The 27,394-nt window shown below is 32.6% G+C and overlaps 9 protein-coding genes across 11 annotated transcripts; 6 read left to right on the top strand and 3 right to left on the bottom strand.

Moving 5' to 3' along the window:
• Positions 1-3: 3 nt before the first annotated feature.
• Positions 4-5,595, bottom strand: LOC139109259 (lisH domain-containing protein ARMC9). 2 transcript variants are annotated; one of them, XM_070668180.1, is made up of 16 exons: positions 5,508-5,595; positions 5,042-5,104; positions 4,789-4,935; positions 4,583-4,717; positions 4,178-4,408; positions 3,844-4,073; positions 3,391-3,763; positions 3,133-3,303; positions 2,803-3,051; positions 2,379-2,690; positions 2,154-2,284; positions 1,870-1,966; positions 1,539-1,783; positions 1,067-1,134; positions 696-726; positions 4-450 (listed from the first exon to the last, which is right to left on the bottom strand). In XM_070668180.1, exons 2-16 carry the CDS (start codon positions 5,072-5,074, stop codon positions 333-335), a joined length of 2,571 nt encoding a protein of 856 aa, XP_070524281.1. In that variant the 5' UTR covers positions 5,075-5,104; positions 5,508-5,595; the 3' UTR covers positions 4-332. The 2 variants fall into 2 exon arrangements, with proteins under 2 accessions (XP_070524281.1, XP_070524279.1); XM_070668178.1 differs by having other exon boundaries at positions 5,228-5,525.
• On the top strand, positions 5,518-7,128 carry LOC139109275 (alpha-ketoglutarate-dependent dioxygenase alkB homolog 6). Its single transcript, XM_070668202.1, has 5 exons — positions 5,518-5,894; positions 5,967-6,143; positions 6,249-6,356; positions 6,467-6,565; positions 6,641-7,128. Exons 1-5 carry the CDS (start codon positions 5,850-5,852, stop codon positions 6,896-6,898), a joined length of 687 nt encoding a protein of 228 aa, XP_070524303.1. The 5' UTR covers positions 5,518-5,849; the 3' UTR covers positions 6,899-7,128.
• Thoc7 (THO complex 7) lies at positions 6,377-7,978 on the bottom strand. The gene is made up of 4 exons (XM_070668203.1): positions 7,844-7,978; positions 7,250-7,674; positions 6,988-7,162; positions 6,377-6,572 (listed from the first exon to the last, which is right to left on the bottom strand). Exons 1-3 carry the CDS (start codon positions 7,851-7,853, stop codon positions 6,989-6,991), a joined length of 609 nt encoding a protein of 202 aa, XP_070524304.1. The 5' UTR covers positions 7,854-7,978; the 3' UTR covers positions 6,377-6,572; position 6,988.
• Positions 7,979-8,059: 81 nt separating this feature from the next.
• LOC139109279 (vacuolar ATPase assembly integral membrane protein VMA21 homolog) lies at positions 8,060-9,223 on the top strand. The gene is made up of 3 exons (XM_070668205.1): positions 8,060-8,200; positions 8,359-8,464; positions 8,657-9,223. The coding sequence occupies exons 1-3, from the start codon at positions 8,186-8,188 to the stop codon at positions 8,797-8,799; spliced, it is 264 nt and encodes an 87-aa protein (XP_070524306.1). The 5' UTR covers positions 8,060-8,185; the 3' UTR covers positions 8,800-9,223.
• A 616-nt stretch (positions 9,224-9,839) lies between these two features.
• Hsc70cb (heat shock protein 70Cb) lies at positions 9,840-18,234 on the bottom strand. Of its 2 annotated transcripts, XM_070668181.1 has the most exons (12): positions 18,093-18,234; positions 16,683-16,881; positions 15,813-16,169; positions 15,387-15,708; positions 14,833-15,088; positions 14,555-14,685; positions 14,195-14,457; positions 13,883-13,990; positions 12,144-12,266; positions 11,771-12,010; positions 11,372-11,662; positions 9,840-11,279 (listed from the first exon to the last, which is right to left on the bottom strand). In XM_070668181.1, the coding sequence occupies exons 1-12, from the start codon at positions 18,206-18,208 to the stop codon at positions 11,079-11,081; spliced, it is 2,607 nt and encodes an 868-aa protein (XP_070524282.1). In that variant the 5' UTR covers positions 18,209-18,234; the 3' UTR covers positions 9,840-11,078. The 2 variants fall into 2 exon arrangements, with proteins under 2 accessions (XP_070524282.1, XP_070524283.1); XM_070668182.1 differs by lacking the exon at positions 13,883-13,990.
• A 317-nt stretch (positions 18,235-18,551) lies between these two features.
• On the top strand, positions 18,552-19,445 carry Jtbr (jumping translocation breakpoint protein JTBR). Its single transcript, XM_070668204.1, has 3 exons — positions 18,552-18,890; positions 18,971-19,204; positions 19,283-19,445. Exons 1-3 carry the CDS (start codon positions 18,835-18,837, stop codon positions 19,443-19,445), a joined length of 453 nt encoding a protein of 150 aa, XP_070524305.1. The 5' UTR covers positions 18,552-18,834.
• An 81-nt stretch (positions 19,446-19,526) lies between these two features.
• On the top strand, positions 19,527-21,399 carry Gstcd (glutathione S-transferase, C-terminal domain containing). Its single transcript, XM_070668183.1, has one exon. It carries the CDS (start codon positions 19,527-19,529, stop codon positions 21,231-21,233), a length of 1,707 nt encoding a protein of 568 aa, XP_070524284.1. The 3' UTR covers positions 21,234-21,399.
• A 289-nt stretch (positions 21,400-21,688) lies between these two features.
• On the top strand, positions 21,689-24,450 carry LOC139109262 (UDP-glucosyltransferase 2-like). The gene is made up of 5 exons (XM_070668184.1): positions 21,689-22,332; positions 22,517-22,933; positions 23,033-23,264; positions 23,473-23,701; positions 23,894-24,450. The coding sequence occupies exons 1-5, from the start codon at positions 21,925-21,927 to the stop codon at positions 24,189-24,191; spliced, it is 1,584 nt and encodes a 527-aa protein (XP_070524285.1). The 5' UTR covers positions 21,689-21,924; the 3' UTR covers positions 24,192-24,450.
• A 214-nt stretch (positions 24,451-24,664) lies between these two features.
• U3-55k (U3 small nuclear riboprotein factor 55K) lies at positions 24,665-27,342 on the top strand. Its single transcript, XM_070668191.1, has 8 exons — positions 24,665-24,821; positions 25,112-25,254; positions 25,395-25,492; positions 25,600-25,827; positions 26,003-26,115; positions 26,188-26,384; positions 26,494-26,837; positions 26,947-27,342. The coding sequence occupies exons 1-8, from the start codon at positions 24,768-24,770 to the stop codon at positions 27,183-27,185; spliced, it is 1,416 nt and encodes a 471-aa protein (XP_070524292.1). The 5' UTR covers positions 24,665-24,767; the 3' UTR covers positions 27,186-27,342.
• Positions 27,343-27,394: the final 52 nt, after the last annotated feature.

The raw sequence follows: 27,394 nt of genomic DNA, 5'->3' as shown, positions 1-27,394 counted from the left end.
GTGCGTTTGAGATTTGTACATATATATATTTATTTTATAAATATTTTAATAGAGATTTCTCCAATGTCTTACTTTTAAAACAATCGATAAGTTATGAAAGAAATAACTACGTGTATGATCTGTTCTATATATAATTTTAATATTATCTAGAAATTACATTTGTTAATTATAATAAGTACACTGTAGGGAGTTTGATATCGTATAACAAAAATATTTTAGTTATCACAAATACGTACACGCGCACATCTAATTCTACAATTTTTATAAAATAATATACATATAATAAATTATATAATATTTTAACGATAAAAGAAATTTTTTCTTCAATGTAATCACGGAGGTGTTCTCGATAATTTAGGCTTAGCTAAAAATGCTTCTTCTTCTTTAGCAAATTCTGGATTATTTTTCCATGAAGTATCAATTATTTTGTTGGTGTAATTGTTACTATTCCTATAAATAATACTATCGCTAAACAAATTTGTACTTATAAGGGATTAAGCAGAAGCAAGAATTATTAACGAGCAATAAATGTAAAATTTATTCGGTATCGTAATTTGGTAAATATATAAATTGCTATAATAAAAAAGAGACAATATTAATTATACAAATAATATAAAGTACGTGCTTCAAAAAATAAATGATCAAAAACTGTGGGAGACGCACCGCAAATTGCAACTATATAAAATATTACTCACAACGGTGCTATGCTATTGAGTTTTTCCATTTCTGTAAAAATCAGATTCATACATTTTATTAAAAATTATTGGTATATAGTAAAAGACGTAAAATATTTTTTTTAATAGTTGAACAATTTTTTAAATATGTCATCTAACTGATTAATATTTATTACAATTTATCTGAGTTTTCATCACTTTCGTTACGTGCTCCAATTTTCTCAAGATTCTACGTATTACATAGGGAAAGTTGAAGAGCTTTCACTGAATTGTTGAATTGTGCATCTCTTAATGTGCCAAGTTCGTCATTTTTAAGTCAGTTTAAAACGGTAGCAATACACTGGATGAATTTGCTATTGTTTAAACAACAGTTAAGAATATAAAATATATACCTGCTTGGTCATTTTCCCGACCAGGAATAAGAATTGTAGAAGATGCCACTGTAGTTTCACTGCTATCCCTGTAAATCAATGTCTGTTAATAACAAAATAATTGCAAAAAAAAAAAAATACAATATTAACACACCAGATTAATTATAAAATAAAAATTAAATCAACGATTGTATATATGATATTTTGTATCGAATTATTTGCTATCGAGTTATTAATTTAATTAATTAATAACGCACTTAGAAGTTTGATTCTCATATAAATAAATTGTATTAGGCTTTCTTTCTTCTTTCGAAAAATTATGCTCAAAAGATTTCACCATTTCTAAGGACAAACTTTCTATTTTCGTTTTTTGAAATTTCTCACGATACAATTTTCTTGTATTGATCCTATGCTCTAGTCTGTGCAATTTTAATCAATCTTGTTTATTAGAATTTGTGTCAAACTTCTTATATGCATACGTATACATGAATACCTTAACACAGAATACGATGGATGTTTATTACAGACATGATTATTATATTGAGTAGCGTCGTAAAAATCGATAGAATTGCATGAAGAGATTTGTTGAAGTGTCGTGTCCGTATTTACAGCTTCTTGAGGAATTTTTGAAGAAACGCTGTAACACATTGCGAGCAACGTTTCTCCATTTAATTCGCCAATATAATTTTGCAGTGGATCATTTTCATCCAATTCACTTTCCAATACATTTAAATCTTCCTACAGAAATATTTTATGCTTATATTTATTCGGTATTCAGTAATATCACAAGTAATTCTGATATTTTGCACTCGTATTATTCTTACATTATCATCGTCATCGTCATCGTCGCCAGTCTCCTCATTTTGCGGTGTGTTAACATTCTCATGTTTCTGTATTTTTAATACATGATCTAGGTGCTTTCTGTAACATCAAAATTGTTTTTGTTTAAAAAATATTTTTATCTTTTAATTATGTTTATAAATAATATACTAAATGTTAAAGTAGAAATTTGTCGTAACAAAAAATTATTTATTATAAATATATTTTGCGATTTAAAAATTATTTTTCTTTCTTAAAATTTATATATTTTATGTTAACATTGATGTACCTTATCTCCATACTTTTTTGATTATTCCCAAGATATTCCGATATATTCGAACGCTTGATTTTTCTTGCTTCTTCATTAATTATAGGATTATTTAAAAAATTGGTTAGTGCTCCATTGATGTACGGTAGTGACTAATAAAAAAACATAAAAGTTTTATAGATTCGTAAGTCTTTTAGATAAAATTCTGTATATAATTATATTAAATGGTCGGTTAATTTTACTCACAGAGGTATGATCTATCGAAAGAAGGACGAGTAAGGTAGACACGAGTAGGGAAGATATTTTGGACGCTCTGGCTTGTGCTAATCGATGTAACGATAGATTCATTAAAAGTGCAATAGCATATTCGAGCCTGTATAAACTTATGATGCGACATTTATCGTGTAGATGGGAAATCAACCATTCCAGCAATCCGCTCTCTATCATGTATATCCGTTGCTGTCTGCGTAATGATAATTTTTGTAACATCGCTACCATCATATCACACGCGAAAGGATCCACTCCGTCAGCATAATTATTATCGAGACAAGCAAAAGTCTGAAATGTTGAGATTCGTAATTTCTATTGTTGCGATTTAACTTTGGCCCAACTATGATTGTCATTTAAATTTATGGTTTCTAATAATATCTATTAAATGTTTGAAGCGTACCACATTCACGACAGTGGATCCGACCGATAAATAATCTCTTCCAGATTTAAAAGATGCCAAGGTGTTTAGTAATCGCGCAGTGAATTGTTGCAAAAGATGTCTAGCATAGGCTTCTCCCGCGGTTAACAGACATGGTAAAATTGTTTTGCCATTTTCGGTAACAATTTGCCCGTGAAGCCCCAATAAATCGCGATTTATGTACTCATGTAGGACTTCGTCTTGCTCCATCGAGTGCACAAGCGTTATTTTCTAAAAATAGGGATAAAATTATTTTAAAACTAATATCATATTTGACTATTGCTATTATAAAGCTAGGAATTATTTTAATACCCAACGTAATGCTTGTAATAGTAATAACTTTGTTTTCACGTCTCCGTTAATTAGGTGTAATTTGATTTTCTTATAATCTAATAATTTCGGAGCTATCGGCACTAATGCGGCATCGAGTTTAGGCAGGGTAATTGCTTTTATATCAATACGATCAAGTTCTAATAAGGATGGCTGTCGAAAAATAGTCGTATATTAAAAATAAAAATTTCATATATAAAAATACGTAACAATTTTTCCTTCCATCTCGATTTTACTTACATACGAAGTTTCCTTTATTTTTTGATGAAATAAATCTGGAAATATCTTTATGCACGTCTCGAGTGTTTGTTGCACATCAATATTATGTCCTTTTACCGAATTTTCCAATGCCGCTGTTAATTCTCCGGCAACGTCTATCAGTTTATTATAATCCGCGTGCAACTTGTGAAATCTTACTTTCAGCTTTTCATAATTTGTGTGAATACTGTATAAATGAGACTTCGTTAATGCCAATTCGCGATTATGCTGAATCGATCTTTTATTTGATTTGTGCACTTTTAACAAATTGTTAATACTCTTCCCCGGATTCAATACATCTTCTTGCGAGTTATTAATTATAATTTGATTTCCAATAATATATGTTTGTGTGCCTCTGTAAATGATATAATAAGTCAGACATTTTTTATATTTTTTTATTTTTACTAGCACTTTTTACTAACAAAGACATTTTACTTCGATTTAAAATTTTTCTCGTTAAAAAAAATATCTTGCTCCTCATCCTCTACAAATATAGGTATATCCCTGTCGTTTGGCACAATCAGCATATCGTTCTTTTTAGTTTTATTTTGTGTAACAGTCGATTTCATAGCTATTGCTTGTGTCCCTTGCATGGTTGTATGAACTTCTACCAAATTCTGTAATTGTGCCTCGTTGCAATTTATTTTGTCTGAATTTGTAAAATCCTATAAATTTTATATTAATTATATATCTGTTTTTTTTTTTTTTTTTTTTTTTTTTGTATTATTGTATATTAACGTAGAATTTAAGTAAGATTAAATTTGCTTACTTGTCTGTGACGTATGATAAATAACTCTAGGTTTTTTGATAAATCGTCTAACCAATCTTGTTCTAACACTTTAGAGAAACAAGTACTTGCATAAATATCTTCTATAAACGGTAGCGCATAAAACATTTGTAATTCTGTAACATGTTCTAATTCCTTGCCGTCTCCACTCAAATAATCTTGCAATTGCTTCATGCTGTCGTTTATATTTTTTTCGATCTCGGTGACATTATTCTGCTCGTTATTAATAATATCTTTAGATTAATTACATGCATTTAAAGTATTTAATATATCATACAAATTATTATATACCATCTAATAAGATATTTATGAAAAATATAGAAATTAATTTTTGTTAAATACCCATTAAAAAAAATTTAATTTAATTCAATAATCGAATTAAATTACCTCATTCGTTTCTTTACATTGATCGCCACGAAATTTACGTTTAGGTAGTACAGCAAAGTGTACATGTAAATAAAATGTCAATTTTTTATATTCTTCACATTGTTTAGTATTATCAGAAAACAAGTCACTCCATAACTAAAAAAAAATTAATATTTAGCACAATGTAATTAGAGACATTTAATACTATTATACAAGCAGTTATTCACTTGGAAAAACATTAAATAATTTCCGGTATTGTAATGTAACATAAGTTCAACATTGGAATCTGCCACTTCTCTTAATTTGCATCCCATTTTTGAAGCCTCTCGAATTAAAGCTTCAGCAGTACTTTCAAAATTATTATCCACAAGAAACTGCAAACCATTATTCAAATAGAAATAAAAAAACACTTTTTTTTAATTTAAATATATAAATAATATTAAAGCTCTCGTAGTAAATGTCAAATATTATTAATTATACCTGATAAATGTCTTCGATGTTCTTATCAGCCATATCATCATTAATGGAGTCACTTTTTTTTACCTGGAAGTATCATCATTAAAGAAAAAGCACTATAAAACCTTATAGCCAGATGTTAATTGAAAACAAAATTTTATATCTTTTATAAGGTTCTTATTTAATTAATTAATACTTAAGTGACTATACTTGAATCATTATATTTAATACGTGTCTTTATGTTTATGCTTGTTTCACTGAGACTCGGTTATAATTCATTTTATTCCGGTACATGTAACTGTAGATATTTTTCTAACAAAACTCATACCGCAGAGTGTGTGTCTCGGGTTAGGTTCATTAATCGATTTTATGTAAAATACACTATTGATCAGCACACGGCATTAGAACAACGGTCGCAATGTGTACTCCGCGATTCTCCGCGGCAGAGGTCCAAGTTTTCACGATTAAAATTTATTCTTGTTAAACATACTTAGATATATTTTATTACGAATAATATCCGTATCGCGAGGCGCGACGTTCCAGCAGTCGCGTTACGGAATTAGTGATTTGCCATTGCCATGTGATCCGCGAAAGAAAACAAACGCTTTGACGTTTACGACTGCGTACGACCGAGGCCTTTGCTTGCTTTTGCTAGTTGTCAAGTTTCGTCAATCGCCCTCAAACGCACGCGCACATGTGCACGCGGTCCTCCACCGACTAGGCTTATCATAAGTGATGATTGTTTACGTTATCGTTCATCGACACTTATCGATGTGTACGAAACTATATTTCTGAGGATTAACACGGAATAAGTTTAGAGAAATTACGAACGATGACTGAGGATCAGAGTTTCTTGCGCGACGCTGTCGTGTCGAAGGTTTTCTCTCGTTAATTAGCTATATTTAATTTTGAGGTTATATTTTATTAAAAATCCCTTTGTAAATCATAGATACCCGACGCTGCGTTTTATATACCGAATTTTATCACCGAGGAGGAAGAGAGGCAAATTATAAAATCTGTAAACAGTGTGCCGCAACCAAAGTGGACACAGTTAAGTCATCGTAGATTGCAAAACTGGGGTGGTATACCGCATCCCAAAGGGATGATAGCAGAGGGGATGCCTGATGTAGGTAGTCAGGATTTATATGTAGGAAATTATTTGAAAATCGAAAAATCGAAAGTTATATCTTTTATATATTGAACATATTAAATATTAATACTAATATTTTAGTGGCTTCAGAAATATATTGATAAAGTGACAACTTTAAATGCCTTTGAAAAAGAAGTGGTGCCTAATCATGTGTTAATTAATGAATATTTATCTGGACAGGGAATAATGGTAGGATAGAAATAAAAAAATTCTTTTCTATTCATTTATATATAAAATAGAGAAAATACAGAAGTACATAATTTAATATATAGCATACTGAATGGTAGTATTTTTATTAGAGACACTCGGATGGCCCACTTTTTTATCCTGTTGTAACTACTATCAGTTGTGGTTCTCACACACTCCTTGATTTTTATAAACGGTTGGAAACAACAGAGGTAGATACTGTAACACATAAACGAAATTGCCATATAATATAATTTTTAATTTTAATTTAATATATATTTTTACAGCAGCAGCAACAAAAGTTAGAATTCAGTTTGCTATTGGAACGTAGAAGTTTGTTAGTCCTGCAAAAAGATTTGTATCATAATTATTTACATTCTATCGCGGAAAGAGATTCAGATAAATTATCGGAATTTTCGATAAAAAATCTACACATGTGTGCAGAAAAGTTTACAGAGCAAGAGATAATCAAACGTGGTACTAGATTATCTTTAACTATTAGACATGTACCAAAAACTAGCAAATTAAAATTAAAGATTTTTTGATATATTAAATTATACCGAATACCGAAAAATTAAACAGAATTATATAACGTTTTATCCTTTTCATTTATCTTAATATGAGGTAAACTTACTTTATGAATTATTACATATTTGCATATCCATATTGTCACTGCTTTCAAGGCTCACATCCATTATTTCTTCATCACCCTCATCTAACATACCTTGTAGAGAATGTATGGAGGATATTAAAACATGAAATTGTTTGCGACGCATTTCTAATTTGTGTTCCAACTGTTCTGACTTTTCCTGTAGAAAAATTAAAAAAAAAAAAAATTATAAAAATGTAAGATACATTTTTTATACCAAGCAGGACAAGTTAAAACATATTTTTACCTTCAAAGCACCTAATTCTTGTTGTAATGTATCGAGCTTAATATGTGTGTCTAATCGGTCTGGCTGTTCATTTATAACTTTGGCTAATACATCATACTCTATCCTATTTTTTCTTACGCGTTTGGCGTCCTGCAGTTCAGCCTTAGTTTTTTCTATATCTTCTTTAGCTTTCTCTATTTGTATTTCGATTTCCTTCGATAATTGTTCGTAGCTTTTCAATTCTTCTCGACTCATATTTGAGACTAGTCTGGATTTTTTCTGTGCAAATTCACACTGTGCCAATTGCGCTAGCATTTTTTCATGTAACGAATTGTCGACGTCGGAACTGTTGATCCATTTTATGAATGATTTTAATAACATATTAATTCTACGATCGTCTCCAGTTCCATCACCGTCTATGAGCAATCGCCGACATATTACTTCTTCTGCAAATAAATAATGTGTATATATAAAATTACATATAACGTCAACATAATATACATTTATTATAAGAAAAATGTATAAAATTATTTTTCTCAAACGATATTTTGTAATTTTTATAGTAGCAATATATATTAATAATTATATCGTTATTTAAAAAAAAAAGTTATTTACCATCGGACATCGTTAGATGTATATTTCTAACCAAGAAAGTAATGATATTGAGCTAATATTCCAATGCAACGTAGATGAGTATACACGGCGACCCTGGTGGAACTGGTGGTATTCGTCAAATACTACCAAACCCAACCTCAATTCGCGTTGCCACACATTAACGTCCGCGCAACATCGAGATCGAGTCACGGTAGTCGGTAGATGATACACACAGAGGAACAACGTCGAACACTTCTGCCTTTTCGGTGGGATTAATTGTCAGCTGAAGTCGCAATTCGTATTCCGCAAGTTTTTCGTGTGTGTAATATATACATATATTATATAGATACGTACGTTGCCATCATGTCGGGCTCAAAGGTGAGATTTGACATAATTGTAGTTAATAATAATATATAAATAGTAATATAATAATTATTATAATAATATGTAACGCAATATGTGCATAACGATATACGTATATATCTACTGGCGAAAACTGCGGTATTCCAATTTGACCTCTTACTGTCTTGTTTTAGGAAATGACAGAGCTGCAAACGTTCAAAACGGTCTTTTATCATAGTGTAGTGATACTTGCACTACCCGTGATATCATTCTTTACGAGCAAAATCTTTCTGTTTGACGGTACGGAATTTATGTTAGATGCATTATGATAGGGTTATAAATAAATGTTGTGAAAACTTGCAAAAGTCAGCTTACTACTGGCATAGCTTAAAAAAAAGAAATTATTCCTTTACATATTTTTTATAGAATTGTATTTTAGATTGTTCTGCTTTTTTAATGGTTTAAGTAATAGTCTTTATAATTTTTGTTTAGGTATATTAGGTCTCAACAATGTGCCAAGTAATGTATATTCAGCTGGTGTTGCAGTAATAGTGTTGCACATTGCCTTAGGAGTTTTTATATACCGAGCGTACTTTGATGAACGATCGAAAGTACCAACAGTTAAGATAGATTAATTCTTTATTATAAGTACACCTTGGTGACTATACACTTGTAACATAATCACAGTCAACACATTTATTCGGAATAATATTAATTTGTTTTGAATAGCATTACATAACATAACACTTATTACTGTAAACTTTTATCGTGTTGTTAAAATTTCTCTTTATTTTTGCTTCAGAAAATCGATTGATATCCAATTGTAATTAATTATCAAATTTAGGATTTTATTATATATCTAGTGTATAATTTATTCGGTAAATTAATTCTGACAAAAATAATTTACATTCCATAATTTTTCTAAACGTTACATATTTGCATACCTTTAAGTACACTGTTCAGTTTCCGTACAAGTATTAAAATATTATTTACTTTCATGTATAAACAAATGTTTCATGTACAATAAAGTTATGCACAACGTATTTTCTGACGGTAAAACATAGGATTACTTTTCCGTTTTTTCGTAAAACAATATAAAGTCTCAATAATCGTTGATTCGAATCGAAGGTGCACTCATATTTCTCTTTTGTAACAATTTCAATATTTTAACCCCCTATACGAAATTTATTCGAATGTAAGTTTATAAAAAAATGTTTAATTGCTCAAGCAATTACATGAAACAAGTGTATAGTTATTATATTTAAAAAACTTAAATTTAATAGCCTGAACAAAAAACGAAATTAAATTAAACAAAAATGCTCATTGGGTATTTTTAAAAAGTAAATTTGTTTAATTCTTTTATTTGGAACTCGTAATTAAAGTTAAAAATATATAAATTTTTAACATTATAAATCCATATTACTCACCAGTCGGAAGTAACAATTTATGTTCTCTCATATTAATAGTTTAATGAAACGTGTAAATAAAATAGATTCATATCGTCCAAATAAGATTCAATGACAAATATTAACTAATTGACAAACATAGCAATATAGAAATAAATATAATAATTCACGCGCCACAAACATGCACACAGGTGTGCAGAAATCACATTTATAATATAATTGCATAAAATTAAAAAATTGCATATCAGAAAATACAGAAAAAAAACGCATTATGTGTTGGTCGAAACTTTTATCGTTTAAAAAGTCAAAGTATTTTCAACACTCATATTTTTACATCTTCCCAATTATAAGTATACTATACATAGGTGATAATTTGCGATTCTTAGTTACTAAAAGCGACGTGGAAATAGTTAGGCATGAGATTGAAATATGGATCGCCTAGTTTGCGTATTCTAGGAACAACTAAATCTTCACCATGGTGAGCTTTTGTGTGCTATAAATTTCTAATATAGAAATATAAATATCGTGAGAGATAAAGAAATATACTATATCTTGTGTAGATGTCTATAAGTTATGTACAGTGGTATAACTAGTTGAATTACAATTTTATTAAAAAAAGAAAAAAAAAAAAACCTTTGGGACTAAGAAAGAAAATGGAATTGCTATGAATTTTTGTAACATCTCTGTCGATGTTATTCGTAAAAGCAGACCTGGACAACTTCAATTGATGATTGTATTTATTGAAATACCGTAAATGCAAAAAAAAAAAAATTTATATATATATATTTATATATGACAGAGTATCTGCTGCCGGCTGTGAGGAAATGTTGGAATGAAAAATTGTATTATTAAATACATAAGATCGCCAGCGACATTATCTAATTCACAATACAATTTCATCAATTAAATCTAACTAAGCACTCACTTTATACATAAACAATTGCAACACATTAATTTCTGCTACTTGCAACCATTTTCGGAATCCTTTTTGAATACTTATTGTAATTTAATAATGTGCACTTAGAAAGCCAATAAAACTCGAAAAAAAAAAGAAAATTTAGAAAACCTTAAATTTAAAAGCTTCTACAATTCAAGGCGATCGTACTTTTCTAATTTGTCCAGATTATAATTATATTTACTATAATGTGTCACGAATGCCATAATTAGCTGCTTTTAAGCAAGAGTATTTCTTTCACATGTTCCAAGTTCCGTAAATTTAAATCATTTCTCTCAGTTTTGCGCAATAGGCTTATGCTCATGATAGCTCATGCTCATATATCATTAAATAGATTAATTACCGAATTGATAGATGTTACATAAATAAAAAATAAAAATAAAAAAGAAAAAAAAAAGAAAAGGAAACAAAAACAGAGACAATCATATGTGCAATTAGACCACATGTCAGGCGTATTCGAGACATAATAAACATGGTTTATCCAAATAAAGTATTTCCTATTTCAATTATGGTAGATTTAACATTATTAAGAACACATAAGTTGCGGTGACCGTTACTCAACGTCCATTTTTTCTTCTTCCGCTGTTTGCTGCTGCTGTTGCTGATTAGATTGACTATGAGTGTTACCTTGGGCATTTTGATTTTGATTATTTTTCTGTTCGTCAGTAGGTTTATCTTTTGGTTTCTCCTCTTTTGGTGGTTCTATTTTAGGCTTAGGCTTGCTAAGAATTGGTTGCACCACGTTATCTAATGCCTACGTAAAAAATGAAAAAAATAATCGTATTAAAAAAAAATTATAATTTTAAATAAACACGAGCAATCGATTTTTATTTTTCTACCGCTTACTTGTTTCTCAGCTCGAATCTGTGCTACAGTAACTGGTGGCTGTTGCGTACGAAGGGTGCTCGCGAGTAAGATACGTTTCTCCTCCAGCCATGTCCACTTCTCTTGTATAGTTTTTTCAACTGTTTTTATTTCCTCTTCTGTTATATGAGAATATTTGTCATCCTTTCCATGTGATATCTTTATTTGATCCAGGCTTTTTTTAGCCAGCTGTAGCGCCACTGCTAATTCTTCTAACACATAAGATCGTCCTTCAAATTCCGATCTCCTTTCCTTTATCGGTTCTCCTTGAGACTAATAAAAAGAAAATTGCACGTTTAGGAAATTGATTTGCAAATTATTAAATATTTTAACGAGATAAATCGCCAAAGTTGTTTGATAGTATTCTATTAAATAATGTACCCTTAATCGCGACAGTCGCTCCGAATAAACATGTCGTTGACAATCTTCTCCCTCTTCATAAAGCCAGTTTTCAGTATCATCTAACGTACGACATAGTGCTTCTTTATCCGCTTCTGTGATAAATGTAGCTAATTGATCCTCTTCGGATAATTTAGCACGCAGATCATAAACGTATTCTTCTAAGGCATTACGCGCGTCAACTCGTTCTTTTTCCTGTTTATCTTCAGCGACCATTTTGCCCTGTATATGAAATGCATGTGATTACATAATGTTATAATTTCTTTGTTTTTTTTTTCCTATTTAATTGAAAGCAAAGTAATATGACATTCATACAAGTTACATAACGCCTGAGATATATGTATATTGAACGTACCTCCTTTTCTACTGCAGCGTCGAGATCTCGTTGAGACAGTCCACAAACATTAGCTTCAATAGGTAAATCGACTGTACGTATAGGAATCTTTTTCTTACTTTTATCGTCGCCCTTATCATCTCCCTAAAACAGAAAACATATACTAAATATTTATCAACTTATTTCTTTTCGGCACTGTATTTTGCACGAACCTATAATTTAAAAAAATCGTTTACAAGAAAGTTCATTCTTCAATCAATTTTCAAAATTTAATTGGAGAATTTAACAAAAAAAAAGCCTATCATATATATGTATAAATTGAGGAAAAGTTCGTCGATTAAATTATCTACTTACCTGGTTATAATACTTTCTTGTGAAACGCTTTTCTTTTTTAACATAATTTACAATTATTTCCATGTGTGTATCTAACGTAAAAATGCCGAGCCAAATAAATAAAATTTGTACGATAGAAAAGAAACTGAACTGAATTTCAGGTGATGATAGATGAGACAAGGATAATGGGGTATACACTTTCGTGTGTAGTTTTAAATTCGTATAGCGTTATCTCACGTAACGGAGAGTAAATGTGTAAGTAGATTTTAGGATCGATTATTTCAACTTTCTGACAAATTTACCTATTAAATAATTATATGTTAATTTTTATCTATTTAGAAAAAAAAAAGATAAAAATAAACATATAATTACTTAATAGACAAATTTATTTGAGAGTTGGAACAATCTGTTTTTAATGTATAAACACGCGCCTATATGTGTGAAGCGTGCTATTTTTTTTCTTTCTATACGAATTGAAAACCAATTAGTGTTGCCTGCCTTTAAACCGTAGGGAGATTTTTCTATGTACTTTTCGATATAATGCGTTTCAATTGGATATCACTGTCTCTTTTCCTTCTGCGACCCAGTGTACAGAATTTGTGCAGAACAAAGACAGACAGCACAGCTGTGACACAGCATTTCTTGGACCCATATGCATTACCAAAATGATTATACAAAGTTAACACAGTACATCATTAGCTGTTACACATTGCGATGCTACTTTAAATTTCATAAAAGAGCCAGCTTGATCTTTCTCTAAATTTCTATTATGCCACTAAATAGCCGAGTTTGCAGAAGAAATCGACACAGGGTTTAAAACTTGGGTTCAAGCCGAATGTCATGCATTTGATAATTGTAATAATCTACTTCCAGACTCACAGAATAAAATATGTGAAACTTTCTATCTACTCATATATCTTAATGGAAGTTCAAGTGTGTGACAATAAATGGACAAGAATAAATAGAACAAATAGACAAGAAATGTCTAATTTCTAAGGTACGAAAAATAACTGCGTTACAAATAAAAAAAATTTTAAAGGTACACTATTTTTATGAACGATTTCTCACATTTACTTCATGATGAAAATAAAGAATGTAAATCAAATTAATTGTTAAATATGCAAAAATGCGTTAATCTCAAATCGATGAATGAATAAATCGCTTGTGTTATACAAAGGCGATTGCAGTTATCGTACATCTATTGTTAGAATGCGAATGAAAAAGTTGCGGTCGATTTCCGCTTCAAAATAAAGTTAACGTGACTAAAAGAAAAAAAAGAACGTTTAACTCAAGAAATCCTAATTATGAAGGAATGCTCGCAGTAACTCACAACGATGCAACGATTATTAGCTTAGAATTTATCGCACACATGTGTCTCAATATGAACGTATGCGTATGGGTCCAAGTGGAGATAGTATGCCCCGTACCGAGCTGAACCAAGAGAGAATCCTGGAGGAGTAGGAAGGGGCAGAACCCCCAGCACCTTTTCCACCATCATCAGCATCTGAGTTCCGTCGTGTCTTATCCATGCTCACCTAAACCACAATAAACTCACATAGTCATGCACCTGAACGCTGGCAAAATCGCACACCAGCATAAAATATGATTTCGAATTTTATATTCCGTATGCCATGACGGTAATATTTAACTATATCAATCAAAACCGCGATACTCTATACCAGTGATATTCCCTACCCATTTTTTCACGAGCTTTAGAGTATTACAGCGAAACTACAAACCTCTGGGGCTGGCGGTTCGTTAGCCTGTGCTTCTTGATCGGGTTTATCTTTTTTATCTGTTGCTTCAGCATCCATATTATTTTGTTGCTGCTGTTGTTGATGGGTTTCCTCCTCTTCCTTTTCTTGCTGGGTCGGCTCGCGTTTCTCGATAAGCGAAGCCGACGCCACAGTTAAAATGCCGTTTAAATTTACTCTTACCTTTACCTTGACTTTTGCCGACTCACCCTCTGGCGAGGCCTTTACATTCTTTATCGTAAAAGTTCCTGCGTAAAATGTAAACGTTAGAAGTTTAAATAAATTTTTTATTTTAATTAAAAAATAATTTTAAATAGGATAAATAAAAGTACATAAAATTCATACCAATATAAGTTTGTGGATAACCTGGGGGTGGTACACTATAACTAGCAGTCAGCGTGAACGGATTAGAACGATAAAATGTTAACATTTTCGAGAATGGCAGAGGATGATTATGTCCGAACACTTCCATTTCACTGAAAAAAATTTTAATTAACGAAATAAGAAATTAAGAAATAATATTTCAGGCTTTTATCGTACATATGAATACCAATTTTGGTTTAGGAGTTAAAAACGGTTTAAAAACCCGAACGTAGGATAACAAAAGTTATAATGGTACATACCCTTCTTCACCTTGAGTAGCATCCCACGTCAATTTTAAAGGATATGGTTGTAGATCTGTAACAGAAAACTCACGAACACGCACGGCAGGACTGAGCATAGCACACTGTAAAGCGCAGCCACGAGCAACTGCCTCATCTTGATTTAGCGTTGTCGATATCGGCCGACCAAAGATTTCCTCTACTAAACGTTTGATAGCGGGAACGCGGCTCGATCCTCCGGCCAACTCAACCGCATGAATATCCTCTAATTTCAACTCTAAAAGATTATACATTCTCGTTAAAATGTAAGATATTTATTGCTGGTGCAATCAAGTAAAAGATCCAGATTTAAATATCAGATATTACTTTGTGTCACGAAAATAAAACGTGTACAAAAAATTAATTTAACTTTACAATTTTTGAAAATAAACAATTTGCATTGCTTTTTAAAATTGAATTGCAATTAATAAATTCAATTTGGAGGTTGCAACATATTCAGGACATAATAAAATAAAAACTTTGCTGCGAAAAAAATATGGATCGTTTAAAAGATACATTTATTGTCGCGAACTTACTCGAATCTGCTAAGCAAAGCTTAAGTGTTTTCTCAACACGTTCAAATAGATGAGCGCACAATGCTTCCATGTCGTTGCGCTTCATCTCACCGTGCACGTCTTTCTCGTCCATAAAGCACTCGATATTTAACGGAAGGTTGGTCGAATTAGCTGACATTTGTTTCTTCAGTTTCTCCGTTTCTGCTAGTAATCTTAAGTACGCCCGCGGGTTGGTATGCACGTCAATGTTGTACCGCGTTTTAAATTCTTTACAGAAGTGCTCTGTCAAGATAATATCGATGTCCCTTCCACCCAATTGACTATCAGCGGCACTTGCCAACATCTTTAATTTAACAAAGTAAAAATAATGTAATCAAGCACTTTAAAATATTTACAGGATAACAATTGTAATCTCGCGGTAACAGATTTTATCACTGCAATACTGACCTTAAGTTTGCCTTTATGAAAGGCACAAACGCTCACTTGTAAGCTAGCGTTACCGCAATCCACAAAAACAATGTTTCGAGGAGGTGCTTCTGTCCCTGGCAAATCCTGTTTATAAATGCCGTAACAAAGAGCAGTTGCAGTGGTCTCATTAAATAATCTTAAAACGTGAAAGCCAGCAATCTTAGCAGCGTCGAGTAGGGCCTGGCGTTCGGCTTGAGTAAAATACGAAGGAACTGATATGACACAATCGTTAACAGCAGTTTGTAACGCTGTCTCAGAAACGTCTTTCAGTTTTGTGAAAAGCATAGCGGTAATTTGTTCCGGCGAAAAAATATGCTCCTCTCCCAGGTATTGTACCTAAAACATAAACAGTAAACTAATTAGTGATTTAAAATATTTTTACCAATGTAAAAATAATGCGTTATGTAAAAATACATTTGTACTTTTTGACGAAGCACATATTTACTATCACAAAATATATAGCAAGATTAATGAATCACTTTAGGATCCTTAAAAGATATAAATAAGATATGAATCTCTTCAGAAATGAGTGTCCTGGCAAAATGCCTAAATTACTTCTGATTCTCAGTCATTGAATTAGGTGCAAAAGAAATCATAGCAGTTAAAATACTAAACAAGTTCTCGATATAAAAATATTATAGTTCTTTATCTTTGTTCCTCTTTTATTGTTCTTTATGAAATATAATTTTAGTACAAATTAAAGCTATATGGCTTTTGAATAACTTAATATTTTTATTTTTTTGTAATTTGCAAAGATAATATGCACTTTTTTATCTCGATTGATTTTATAAGCATTAAAATAACAAATTAAGAAAAACTATTTTTTCCAAACTTCGAGCAACAACTTACATGTATACCAATGCTGCCATCAGCCTGTGGAGTTATTTTGTAAGGGAGAAACCGCAACTCGTTTTGAACTTGTGGATCGTTAAATTTTCTACCTAATAATCTTTTAAAGCCATGAATGGTATTCTTCACATTAGTCACCATCTGATTTTTAGCAGCTACTCCAAGTATTCGATTTTTTCCGCTAAATGCCACACATGATCTGTAAAGCACAAAGAATTTCTCATTTAATATATTAAGCTTAACAAACATAAAAAATTAAATACTGAACATTAACTTTTAATTTTCATCAACATAAAATATACAATGCAACTTGTGATGCACATGTATAAATAAAATAAAAAAAACAAATTAAATACTATAACTCTCAAACAGGTGCTATGTTAGTCATTCAATTTCTTTTTGTTGTATTGTTAAACTCAATGTATAGAAAAAGATTTTTTTTAATCAATACGTCAAAGATTATGAAAAAAGAATGTTAGGGGGATTAAAAAAAAACAAAAGAAAGTTTTAAACCATTTTAACGCTTGAAAATTGACCTGAGTTACCTACATTAATCTACATGTAATCATAAAGTTTGTAAATGTAAAAAGTGTTTTATGCAAAGTGTTTTTTTTTTTTATAAGGTACGGGAGATCAGATCGCTAAAGATTCGGCATCGGCTACGGGGGATAAATATAAGCGGCGCGGACAACCCCAAAAAGAAGATGAGAAAGCAGGCCGAAAGCGGCGCAAGCGGGACTTTTTCGGGTATTTCGAAAACACGTGAGCGCGAGTGTGACAACCTTGAGCTCAGTAACGAGATGCCTGTAAATGGTAAGACGATCGACGTTCTGGAAAGTCCGATAATCCACGCGCGCGCGCGCGCGAAACTTTTGCCCGTGCATGTTTTCCTTCTCTGTAAATTGTCTCGAATTAAAAAGTTTCATCCTCCCGTCGTCATACACGAAAAAGAAAACTACTATCCCAGAAGCAAAAATTTGCTATGCGTAAAAAAAAAAATCAGTCTTTTATTCAATGGTCTCGTGTCTCAAAATAAACCAAAGCTCGATAATGGTTTTATAATTAAAATTTCGCAAAGTCCAAGCGCAAAAGAAATTGATTCCTTCGTAATTACAATTAGATTATTAATGCCAGCGATATAGAAATAAAAAAAAAAAGTTTAGTGCAGAATTAGAGCTGTAGGCGGTCGCTTTCCAAATCCGATTGCCGTAAAAAAGCAAATTAGGTTCAGATCGGCAATGGACTCGTATTATGTCGCGATGCATGAGTAAGATTGCAGCGCGAAGGCCGCGAGTTCGCGCGACCGGCACAGAACGGCAGGGACGCGGGCGCAGGGGAACAAGGGGGCGGGAGCGGCAGCAACGATGGACGATACCGGTAGCCGTCGGCGATGGACGGTCGAGTACTTACGGCGTGCTGCGAAGACTGTAGTCGTTGGCGATGGTCTCGATACCGCCGGCGCGGGCTACGGCCACGTAGCAGCTCTCGTTGCCAAAGTCGATCCCGATCACGGACATCGTAGCCATGACTGTTGGGGGGCCTCAAACGAACCGACACTCCTCAGTGACACGAAATTATAGTCCGTAGGCGCACGTCCTCAGTGAGCACCACTAAATATTCTCAGCGAGATTTTTAATCAACGTCGCACACGTTATCTCGCGATCACGAGTGACCAAGCGTACCCTGCAACGTGAATAACAGCGACTAAGATCCGACAGTCACGTTAGCACGCGATGCCACCGAAGGAAATGTTGTGGACGGTCCGCTCCGCGGAGCGCGCAGCCACTGCCTTCTGCTAAACTCGCTCCGAAACTGGCCAATCATGGCAGCGGGGTGACGGACTGTCGACTCGCGCGCCACTTGCCTAGAATATTCTGGAATTACGCAGAGGTTAGTCGGAAACCGTCGGCCACGCCGCGGCTCCATCGAAGGTTCTCGAAACGGCTAAAACACCACGACTCGTTCCGGTTGAAACGGCAGATTCGGCGATCTGTCGCGTGGCGGCGTCTGCGACGCAAGCAACCAGCGAGAAGAAAAGGATGAAAGATACAAAATAACAAAAATGCAAAAATAATTAAAGATATATACACAATATCAAGTAAGCATAATCTAATTTAGAGCAATCTGTAATATTTAATAATACAACTTCGACATGATTGAATCCTGCACCAAGAAGCGTATGTTGCTAGGTATTACATTCTTAGGAGGGTTAGTTTCTTACATATTTCAACGAGTAACAAGTATGAGCTGTTAAACAAAGTACTTACATAATTTATTTAATTCTGTAGGCTAACAGTTCTAGCACTAATAATTGAAAGCCACTGGACGAGCAGCTCGAGTAAGCTTTACATCGACAATTACGAAAACAATTCTTCCTGCATCTCAGGTGAGGAATATGAGGTGATATCTGAATGCCATCCATGCACAGCCTTTGAAATTGCTAGTGAGAGCATTGGTATTTGCGTTCACGCCAGATACAAGGAGGTCTTGAAATGTAAAAGTGGTGAGACAATAACTAGAAGGTAAGATTTAACAAAATTCCATGCATTGATTTAATTCTGGATCCTGAATTCCTGCTTATTTATTTTTTTTTATTTTAGCTGTGACAAAGTAGCCTGGCTGGAGGAAAGAGCGTTTTGGAAATTTGAAGGCTTCATGTTTGCTGCAGCAATTATTTCCTGCTTCATGGTATACTGGAGAGAAAACATCCTTAGGCAGAGAATAATCAGGAAAATAGCAAGGCAACTGAGAATTAGTGTGTAAAATTGCTGTAAGTTAATACAAAAGTTCTTTTACTTCCGTCTGTTTTGAGTCTGATTTAACAAAGGAGACAAAAAGAGAAAGATGAGCGAGGTATATTTAATAATATATTCTATGGAGGACTTATGTCTTGCTCCTATAGAAACAATAATCACTTTATTTACCATAAAATACTGCAAGTCTTCAATCAGCATCAAGCTGATACTGAGTAAACAAGATCTAACTGAACAAGCATATGCAATAGATCTCACGAATTTTGTCTACGACGTTATAAATGGAAGCGAAGTACCTAGTTACGCGAGCACTTGCGAATTACCAAATGTCGCTGTAAATAAAGATAGCTGCATGGCCGGTTTGTGTACAGTATTACGACACATTGTGAAAAGTACGAATCTACTGCACTGTAATAATTTATTAGGTTTCAAAGGTTCCTGTTTGATGGCATGCTCTGAAGTGAGTGTGTGGACTAGGTTCTGCGAAGTCGATTTAATTTTAACGCTCAAGTCTTTAAATACAAAGGACCTGGAGAGATCCGAACTGCCCGTCAGCTTAGCCAGATTTGAGTACCACATGTCTCAACCAGTCAGACTGCATAATTTGTACAAATACACAATGTGCAAGAAGTTTGCGGCGCTTGATATAATAGGACGGGACAAAGTCGGCCTGCCGGAGCACACGTTTGCGGAGAACACGTACATCACGTTGTCTGATATAATTATATTTGTGTGCATGCACATTCTGCTGAATACGTTTTCAAGTCAAGTATCGGAACTGGTGCCATTAACGGCTAAATGGTACGACAGAATGCTGGCAGATCAATTCATTGTACAGTGCTTGAGCTGTTTGCCTTTATTGAAGACCCACAATTTAGATGCGCTTCGATACACGCTTCCATCTGTGGTGAAAGAAAGTTTATATAAAAGCAATCCCAAACGATATAAGCCGAGAAATCGCATTTATACGAGACAAGAGGATGTAGAGCGTTCGTTGCAATTGATCGAAAGCATGAAAATTTCAATGCGACTTGAGGCTGAGCCGTTCGGTGCCGAAATACATCTCAATTGGACCGATATTCCCTTCGACGTGACCCCGGAAGGTGGTTCCTTGCCGCTCGCGAGGCTGTGGCGGAAGCGAGAGCAGCTGCAGAATTTGTGTAAGCCTGTTCTGAAGTTGGCCAAGCCAGGAGATACTATTGTAGATTTCTGCTCAGGCAGTGGTCATTTAGGAATACTGATCGCATACTTGATGCCCCGCTGCACAGTTATTTTGCTTGAGAACAAGGAAGAATCGTTGAACAGAGCTAAACAGAGAGTGCAAAAATTAAGACTGACGAACGTGCAGTTTTGCCAGTGCAACTTGAACTATTTTAAGGGAGACTTTGACATCGGGACTTCACTGCACGCTTGCGGCTTGGCAACGGACTTGGTCATTCAGCGTTGCATACAGAAGAATGCGATCTTTGTGAGCTGCCCTTGTTGTTACGGTTCGCTGCAGGATTGCCACCAGCTGACGTACCCGCGCAGCGAAACGTTTAAAGAGCGCGTCAGCAACAAAGAATACTCGTACCTGAGTCACGCAGCGGATCAGACGCATGACAAATTGAATATTAAAACCGAGCAAGGTTACAAATGCATGACGATTATAGACACCGATAGAAAGCTGTTCGCCGAACAGTTTGGATACAAAGTTTATCTCGCCAAACTGATCCCGGAAACGTGTACACCTAAGAATCACTTGTTGGTCGGTATACCAAAAAGTAAGTTAAAGTATGAAGGTTCGTGTGACGATTGAGATTGCTGAATAACTTGAAAATAACTGACATTTGTAAAGAAAATATAAATTGATCGTAGAATTATATCGCTAGCAGCATGCAAACATTTTTTATTACAATAGCGAAAGATAATTGTGTATAAAACATTAATTTTTTTAATATGTTGTATCTTCGCAAATTTATCTTTAAAATTAATAAAATTAATAAAATTAATAGAAGTAATAGAAGTAATAAAAATTTATTAAAAAAAAAAATTAAAAGTATCGTTTGCTTATTACGAGATCTCAATATTGAAACATAAAAACAACTATTCTGATAAAATTTAAAAGTATCGAATGATAAGCGTTATCTCTCTTTATTGAACTAAATTTGTAGTGTTCTTTACAGATTAATTTGCGGAAAATTTGTAGTTATTAATAACCAGACACTTAATATAAAATAACGCTGCAAATTATTATATATGTAAACTGTTATTGCAGCGTAAGAAGTCTACGTTTTATCTTATTGACTCTTATAAAAGTGTTTACGTCACTTTGTTTTTTAGTCAATTAACGTTCTAGATAAAGTGTGATCATTAATTGTGATTGGCTAGCTGGTGCGATAACAAAAGTTGATTTGTCAACGTTTATATTGAGGTCTTTATAAGACGTGAAGAGATGACAGACATTTTTGCGATTAACGTATACTAGCAGGCGGACTCGTCAAATCAACATGAAAATTTTACTATCGATTTTCTATGCAATTTTGCTTTGTGATCAAATCGCTAATGGATATCGAATTCTCGGTGTGTTCCCGTTACACGGGAAGAGTCATTGGATCGTGAACGAAGCTCTGATGAAGGATCTGGCGAGACGTGGTCACCAAGTGGACGTAATTACACATTTTCCGCAGAAAAAGCCGATTCCCAATTACAAGGATATTAGTCTAAAGGATACTCTTCCACCAACTGTGAATAATATCAGCGCGGCAGATTTAGAACGTTTCGGCGGCTCTCCAAAGATACCTGTCTTGGTTCAAATGGGTGGAGATGTTATTTGCAATCTGTTGGGCCATCCAAAATTGCAGGAGTTGATAAAAAACCCACCACAAGATCCCCCATATGATCTGGTCATTTTGGAGGTATGTAATCGTAATTCGGAATTATGTATATAATCGATATAGAGCATATTATTATAAATAGTAAATTAATTAATTTACTATTTATATAATATTATAAATAGTAAATTAATTAATTTACTATTTATATAATATTTATATAATAAAAAAATTAATTAATTAATTAATTGACTGTCAATATTTGCAGTTATTTGCATCACCGTGCTACATAGCTTTCGGCCGTCATCTCAAAGTTCCCGTGATCGCTACAGTGACCAGCATGATGCATGATTGGCTCAATGAGGTGTCTGCCAACCCGATAAATCCTGCTTACACCCCGAGCATGTTCTCAGATTACACTCAGCGCATGAACTTTAAGGAACGCTTAATGAACTTCTGGGCAATACATTTTCACACTTGGCAGTTCCATTATTATACAAACCACCATTTGACGTTTGTAAAGAAGCATTTTGGAATAGACGTATCGAATATCAAAGACTTGTATAAGGACATAGCTCTGTATCTGACCAATTCTCATCACTCGTTAAACGGAGTTAGACCGTTGGCCACGAACGTGATCGAAGTTGGTGGTTTGCACATCAGGGACGATGGTCCACTATCTCCGGTACGTTTCAATAAGTTCAATCGCGCTCTTTCTGTACCACTTATTAAATTTTAACTCCCCAATTTTTTTCTATAAATAAAATATATATATATTATACAGGAAGTACAAAAATGGTTAGACGACAGTGAGCATGGATGCATCTACTTTACATTCGGTTCCAGTGTGAGGATTGAAACTTACCCTGAAAAAATAATTCAACAAATTTATGCGTCTTTCGAAAAAATTGCACCGGTTCGAGTACTGATGAAAGTGGCAAAAGAAGAAGATTTACTGCCAGGATTACCGAAGAACGTTATGACGCAGCCTTGGTTTCCGCAGATTTCCATTTTCAGTATGTATATAATTATTAATACTAATTGTTACAGACTTTGTTTATAATATTTTTGTCGTATCTGTTTATCTATTTGTACATTAAATTTTTTTTTATTTTTTTGGAGAAGTGAGAGAAAATATCAAGAGCCAAGTATAGGCGCAGCGTATTACTGAGCCTCTCTTTACACGAGACGCTGTTTTTTTCTATACGATTATGAATTTTGTAGAACACAAGAATACTCGAGCTTTTATTACACATGGCGGGCTCGGTGGAACGACAGAGGCGGTCTATTATGGAGTTCCTATGATTGGCATTCCCTTATTTGCCGATCAGCATATCAATGTTAAAAACTATGTTACCAAACAAGTGGCTATTTCGCTTCATTCAATATATAATATTACCGAGGAGAAACTAACTTCAGCACTAAATAGCATCTTGAAGGATCCTACTTACCGGTAAATATCCAAAAACTGTAGACACTAAAGATTAAATATTATACGAATAATTTAATAATTAAAACATATTTAAACGAGTTTAATGAAATTATTATAAAAATGCAAAATGATAAAAAAATGTTGCTTACTGCAAATTGAGTTTTGTCATAAATGATTTTGTCTTTAAATGTTTTATTAATTTATTTATTTCAGTGATAATATACAAAAACTGTCGAAACGATTCGTCGATCGACCGATGAATGCTTCGAGTACGGCTATATTTTGGGTGGAATATATTGCGAAATATGGACACGTTCTTCGATCACCAGAGCTTGATCTTTATTGGTGGCAACGGTGTCTATTGGATATTTATGCTTTTATATTCATTGTAACTGTTACAGTACTTTACACCGCGTTCTTTGTTCTTCGGAAATTAAAGAGGCTTTTATTCAGATCGCACACTTGTGCAAAAAAAGATAGTTCCACAATGAAGTCGAAAAAGAATAAGTAGACATATTATATGAATAATATTATTTTATTTTAATAAATTGTATTTTTAGAAAACGCCAACTTTTTAATACGTGTAGAAGAAAATTAAACCAAAATAATTTATTAAGATTAATATTTTTACGTAAAGTATGTACATGTGTGTTTATATAAATTTATATGTATAAATTACCTGTCTATTTTAATAAAACATTAATACAAGTAAAATTATAATAAGATTATAAGATACAAATAATTAAAATTATATATTTTAAAATGTATAATATTTTATTTTATACATATATGTTACTTTATATAAACGTACGTATGCATATGAATTTTGAAATATGCAACGATAATTATACGTAATTATTTTTGTGCTTTTATATTTTATTTATTATTTTATTACTTTTTAATTTTATATTTCTCGTTACCGCCATCAGAAAGAATAGGTTTATAATGTTGGTAGCATTTGATTGGCAACGCCAATAGTTTCTTCGAACGTTTCTTGAAACCTGCATTATCTAAAACGTAACCTAAACATTTTGACGCACACACGTGGCTTAACTAATTTGTTAATTTATAATAATTATTTATAGCGATGTCATTTTTCATAAGAAGTGGTGCTCGAGGAAGTAGTGCACAAAAGCGTAAAGTAAGCTTTTCAATTTATTTTATTCCTCTTTCAAAAGTGTGGCATTCCCCATTTAGAGGTTAAAATAATTCGCGCGTTAACAATCATACAATTATTTTATTTATCTTTGACTTTTATTAAACGTTTGCATATTTTCTATTACTTATTTGTTAAAAAAGATTGTTACAAGTGAACAAAATATTATATAATTTTAACATTTGCGTTTATAAACTTGTTCATAATTTTTCGTTACATACATTTCAATGTCCTGGTAACTTTATTTATTACAATTTATAATTATATTATTTTAGCTCAATGGCCACTTTAGTAAAACATCCATAACACAATCTACTTCAAAGCAATTGAAGAAATCGAGAAAGTCTAAAAAACCTGAATTAGAGGACAATGAAAGCATTGCCAGCACAGATGAAGAACTTGCAGAGGAAAATTTAGGGTAATTATAATAAATTAATTATTTTTATTAATTTTTTTATTAACTTTATTATTATTAATTATAATAATAAAGTAATTATAATAAAGAAATAGGTGGAAAGAATGTAATATTTATAAGAACATTAAAAAATTTCGTTATAGAAATAAAATACACAGTGAAACTGAAGAAGAAGAGGAAACTGCACAAGAAAAACGTTTAAGGCTTGCAAAGAAATATCTTGAAGAAATTGAAGCAGAAGGTATAAATCTCAATGTATTATATTTATTTTAGACTTTAAAAGAAAAAAAAAAAAAAAAAAAAAAAAAACGAATAGTTTTACAGACTAAATTTATCTTTGTATTATAGAAAAAGATAGAGCAGAATTTGAAGAAGGTGCAGTTGCGCGGAGATTGCGGGAAGAGTATTTGGAGGAAAAAGGACGATTAAGAAAATATGTAGCAGTCAATTATGTTGGCCACAAGGAGCTTATAACATTAAGATGTAAAGAACATAAATCGTCTATTACTTGCATTTGTCTTTCTAGTGATGGCAACATATTGTATTCAGGATCTAAGGATGGTAGTTTAATTAAATGTGAGTTTATAAGTTTTAATTTAAGAACATTATAAACAAAACGAGTTTAAATTAGTTTATAATTATTTGTTGGTTAATCTTATTAATTTAAATAATATTAAATTAAGTAATATTAAAAAAAAATTACTATTACACACTTATTTTTTATGAATTAAATTGGAAAATATATTTGTAGGGTCTATAAAGGAAAAAATCAAATTGAAAGCCCTTAGGGGAAACAGAGGAAAGACGAAACCTGGAATGAAATCTATACGGTGTTTAGCAATTAGCACAGATGGAAAGTTTCTTGTAAGTTTAAACAAAACCTATTTTTATTTTATAAAAAGTACTTTGTACATGGACGAGTTTTTCTCATTACAGGTAGTAGGAGATGCAGGATGTAAAGATATAAAAGTGTTATCTGGCGATACCTTTGATCATATAAAAAATTTACAAGGTCACAGAGGTCCTGTATCTGGATTAGTATTCCGAAAAAATACTCACACATTATATTCCGCATCTGATGACAGGAGCGTGAAAGTTTGGAACTTGGACGATATGGCTTATGTTGAATCCTTGTAAGCAACTTTACAAATTTAATAATCAAATTTATTATAGATTTTATAATTATATTTAATATTATATAATAAAAAATAAATTGTATGTATATATATAAATATTTTATAGATTTGGACATCAGAGTGCTATCACTTCTATCGATGCACTTTCACGAGAACGTGCCATCACGAGCGGTGGTTTCGACGGGTCTATTAGGATATGGAAAATAGTTGAAGAATCGCAGTTGATATTCAACGCGCACAACGTCGGCAATAGCATTGACATAGTTAAGCTTATCAACGAAGAGAATTTTATCAGTGGCGGTGACGACGGACAGCTTTGCGTTTGGGGATGTTTGAAAAAGAAACCATTGTGCTCGATACCCGAAGCGCACGGAAAAGATGAAACGAATGGTCAACCGATGTGGATTTCAAGTATTGCCACCCTATTGAACACAGATTTAGTAGCGTCAGGTACATTATCATATCACGTCTATATCTATGAACTATTAATTTTTATTTTTATCTATGAATCTTTATTATTCTTTTTTCTCGATACTAATTAATAAATTACAATTTCTAGGATCGCGGAACGGTGTAATTAAGCTATGGCAATGCAGTGAGAATTTAAGATCTTTAAATTCATTGTTTGAAGTTAAATTAACGGGTTTCATAAACGCGCTTACTTTTACGCCCGATGGGAATCATCTTATTGCTGGCGTAGGTAACCAACACAAAAGTGGTAGTTGGTGGCAAATACCCGAGGCGAAAAACGCCATTGTTATTATACCGTTAGTGCATAAACAAATGGTAACGAAATAAATTTAGATTTATATATCTGTACATATTGAATTTATATATTTTTCTAGAAACTTAAAATTTTACTTACCTTTTACTTTTAACAGAAAATCATGTTGAACACAATTGATTAAAATATTTACAATAATATTAAATTAAAAAAGTGTTATCTTTATAGAAAGCTATTGTCTTTGTAAGTATCGACAATCTTAACGTGATAAATGATCTACGCA

This window comes from Cardiocondyla obscurior, linkage group LG17, assembly GCF_019399895.1.
Source record: "Cardiocondyla obscurior isolate alpha-2009 linkage group LG17, Cobs3.1, whole genome shotgun sequence".
Lineage (NCBI taxonomy): Eukaryota > Metazoa > Arthropoda > Insecta > Hymenoptera > Formicidae > Cardiocondyla > Cardiocondyla obscurior.
Note: the sequence above shows the minus strand (reverse complement) of the source record. Positions and strands in the feature narration are given on the sequence as shown.